At 36.1% G+C, this 4064-nt stretch overlaps 1 protein-coding gene across 1 annotated transcript in view; it reads right to left on the bottom strand.

The window, feature by feature from the left end:
• The window catches only part of TMTC1 (transmembrane O-mannosyltransferase targeting cadherins 1), a 458384-nt gene that overhangs the window by 437740 nt on the left and 16580 nt on the right, over window positions 1-4064 (bottom strand). Inside the window, exon 2 of the mRNA XM_007943177.1 lies at window positions 2173-2350. Within this exon, the coding sequence (XP_007941368.1) occupies window positions 2173-2350 (178 nt within the window). The remainder of the gene's footprint in view (window positions 1-2172; window positions 2351-4064) is intronic.

Below are 4064 nucleotides of genomic sequence, written 5' to 3'. Positions count from 1 at the left end.
TTTGAACTGCCAGCCTTCTGGTTAGCAGTCAAGTGCCTTAGGCACTATGCTACCAGAGCCTCTAAGAATTAAATTTTTTAATTGTATATTAAGTTATTCCAATTTTTAACAGCCACTTTGTAAATATAACATAAAAACTAGAAACACTGAGAATTATGATACAAAAATGCACCTCTTATAAGTGTAACACATTTCTTTTCAATAAGTTCAGTTATAGCTGGCAGAATATTATCTGTTTGTTAAAATGAAATAGTATGAAGCATCAATTCTACTCCTAGTTTTTGTCTTTACAGATTATTCACATAAATAAGAATGGAAGTCACCATGTTATACCAATGACTTAATTCTTTACATTCCAAAGCTACTAACAAAATCACATATATTATTTTTAGCCAGGTACTCCTTTAATTTAGTTGAAAATGAGTCATTTAAGCATACTCATCATTAGAGTAACAGGTCATTAGTCATTTGCTTTCACAATTTTTCAGAAGTAGGCTTTACCAACACTTGCCAAAAGACTATTACTTACACTTTATACTCTTTCACTTACAGGTACTTTGTCCAGTTGAACATACTCAGAAAGGTTTGAGAAAATTAAAATATTCTACACCTTTGACAATGTAAAATTTTTATAACATGATTTTTCTTTTCTCTTATTACATTCTCTAAATGTTTTATTGTGAAAATCTTGGGTTTACAGATTTAGTATTTTGTTTTTAGAAAATGTCCATCAAATAGCCTGAGAAGACCAGTTCTCATTATCAAACCAACCAGTCAAATCAGACTTCTTCTATCAGTTCAAACAAACATATGATTATTCATCCTCATGACAACCATCCCACTTTGAATTCAGAACATCTACATAGGTCACCATACGTTGTTCCCAGTGCCATGGCATATTCTTCACAGAAGTATGTAAAAGACAGGGAAAGATATGAAGCTGTAATTGGGTTTATGATGCTGTAATTAAAGAAGGCTTTCCTGACACCGATATATTGAATTGTTCCTTTGTATTATATCTTAGGGCTCTGTACACCTGGGACATAGTAAGATTCTGATGAATAAGACGTAGTCCTCACTTTTGGCAAAATGAGAAAAGGGAAACTGTGAAAGGCAAAGAGAGAACCAAGTTGCCATTTTTACCACAGTTGTGTTTTCAGGCAGATCAACTTTAGGGAAGTCCAGATGCAAGCTGAAGCTCTGCAACCAATTATTTTAAAACTGTGGGACCCATGTACCACTTGGAAAGTCTTTGTCTACCCCTAACATCACATGTAAAATAAACCAGCTGAGGGTGCTGAGATGTAAACAAGGTAGCTAAACAACACTGTCTGGATTCATGATTAAGCAAATATTTTAAAGACAGCTATAGAGTTCCTGGGTGATACAGAGTCAATGCCTATGACCCACTGACTGTGACTTGGCTGCTTAACAAAAAGTTGGTGGTTCAATTCCACTCAGAAGCACCTTGGAAGAAAAGCCTGGCAATTTTCTTTCAAAAAATTACCCACCAAAACCCTATGAAGTACAGTTCTATGCTCACTCATGTGGGCTTACCATGAGTCAGAATTGACTCCATGGTAACTGTTGTTTTTGTTTTTAATGATACAAACTATCTATACTTTCTAAATGAATTTCTCAACACCCACAAAATAACCGTCCTTCTTACAACATAACTTGGAAAACAATTTTAACTCTCCTAACTCTGTATCTGTAACATGAAGAATGTCATTCTAGCTTTTAAGGTCCTCCTTCTAGCACTCACAGTTCTGCACCATAAATATTAAAAATGTAAAGCAGAGTGAGAAAAGGAAAAATATAAATGTAAAGCAGAGGCAATGACTCAGCATGAGAAGTATCTCAAAATGCCCCTTGCTGTTTAAAACACATTAAGACTTAAATTTTTGCAAATAAAAAACTGTGGCCATTTATTACTATCTATAATAATAACTGTGGTTATTTAGAAAAGCAGTTTAATTCTTGGAGGTACAATAAAGGCAATTTTAAACATTTAGCCAGAAATGTTGTCAAGCAGAATGATTTATATATTAAGATAAAGACTTTAGTGGAGCTTTGAATTCACACGATTTCGAAAGGAAGGGGGAAAAATCAGTTTAGCTTATACATTTTTTTTATTGGTTCATTATTTCACTGAGTTCCAATTATACTTACCGCCTCAGTGTGAATAGGATGAACAGCAAAAAGCAATGCCGTAACAAAAGCAAGCCCACGATTCTTAAAGACAGCTCTGTCACAGGTGTACATCAGCACAAGAGTCACCAGGCAGTGTAAAATTATATTCACTGCATGGAAGTAGAATGGGTTCATGCCAGTTAAAAGTATGTTTAGCCTGTTAAAAAAAAAAAAAAAAATGCATTAACCACAAACGGAACATAAACACAAGGAAAGGAGAGGGAATCTATCATTTAAAAATAGAACCTATTCAATTAATTATTTGCAAATGACTTCCAACATCTGGTTATTCTATATATTTGAATAAGTACCACTTATTTCCTATTTCTGAATTGTGAGGAAATCACTACAAAGAAAACATAACATTGTCTCGCAGTGAAACTTTGTGGTCTCACAGAGAAGTCAGACAGGGCTGACCGTGTTTCTTCTCTCACTTCACTGGCTAATGCAAACATACTCACAATACATTTGCTCTTACTCTCTAAAAGCTGAGAGTACACAGGCAAGTCCACCGTGCCTGTGAGTCAGCATCACAAGTCATTCAAGATGAGGCAGAAATCACAAGACCCTGATTGTAGCCATAGTTGTGATAAACCAGGCATGAACTTGTTCTCTCATCCACGGTACTACCAGGAACCAAATTTCCAGGCTATGCATCAGTAAGCACCATTAATTACCACCCCACAAAGGAAACTTCACGGCACCTACATGCTTATTACAAGCTGCAGTTGAAATGGAGAGAAGGAGCAAAAGCATAACGTTTCAGAATTTCTATTAAATGTTTTCTAACATAAATTGCCACAGATCTCAGAACATTAATCCTAAGATTATAACAAAGGAACTATAAGACGTCCACAAAGCAAAGGAAAATCTATGTTCAACATCTTACAAAATACTGTCCTGAGATAAAAATGCAGAGCACAGAGAGTTCTTAACTTTGTCTTTACATTTAATGACAGGGCATTATTTACACAACTGAGTCTGTATAGAAAAATTATACTCCTACAGGGTATGGTTCTTAAGATGAGCAACATATACACCCTCAGTGGTACTGACTATAACGTCTACATTACATACCATTTGGCTAAAACAGTACTGTCAGATCTTTACTGCCCAGCCCTTGATTTGCTTTCCTTCCTCTTCGCTGAAACAAGTGAGAATATAAAGGTCAACTTTAGAGATGAAATATGCCTATTCTAAACATCTGATTCATGCTTTAATCTACAAAATTTGTAAATCTCAAATTGTATTTGAACACATCACATTGTAAGTTGGTAACTTACTTACTCCATTTTCATTCCTACTAAAGGCAAATAACAACAACAACAACAAAGTAACGAAGGTCCTACCTAAGTCTAAAAAAATGTAGTGTTGCATGGGATCTAAATCCAGGACTCTGTTGTGAGGCTTAACCCTGCTGTGTGTGGGCAGTCCCTGCATGTGTGCACACCCCAGCATCCTTTAGACAGGAGACTGGTTACAAATAAACTGCCTACCACTGGAGGGAAAGGGGAACGGGTAGTGGATTAGGGAACAAGCAGGTCCAACTAAAGCAAGGAGAACAGCATCACATTCCAGTACAAGAGGACCCACGTGGTGGGAGAGCTTCTGGAAATCAGGAAGTCCTAATGATAGAGCTGGGAGAAGACAAGACAAAGGCCAGTCTCAGAGAACTTGGGTGTAGTATCCTCAGAGTCCATCTCCCTAGGATGATCTTGCCCTGTTTTCCACTGCATCAGGCTCAGCTTTCTAGATAAACTCAGCCACTCACTTAACATTCACACTAGTGATGGAGATAAGAGAAAATGCAATCTTATATCCAATTGGTGGATGTTCAGGTTGAATAAATATATATATATATATATATATAT

This window comes from Orycteropus afer, unplaced genomic scaffold, assembly GCF_000298275.1.
Source record: "Orycteropus afer afer isolate SDZICR_OR568_19922 unplaced genomic scaffold, OryAfe1.0 scaffold00100, whole genome shotgun sequence".
Lineage (NCBI taxonomy): Eukaryota > Metazoa > Chordata > Mammalia > Tubulidentata > Orycteropodidae > Orycteropus > Orycteropus afer.
Note: the sequence above shows the minus strand (reverse complement) of the source record. Positions and strands in the feature narration are given on the sequence as shown.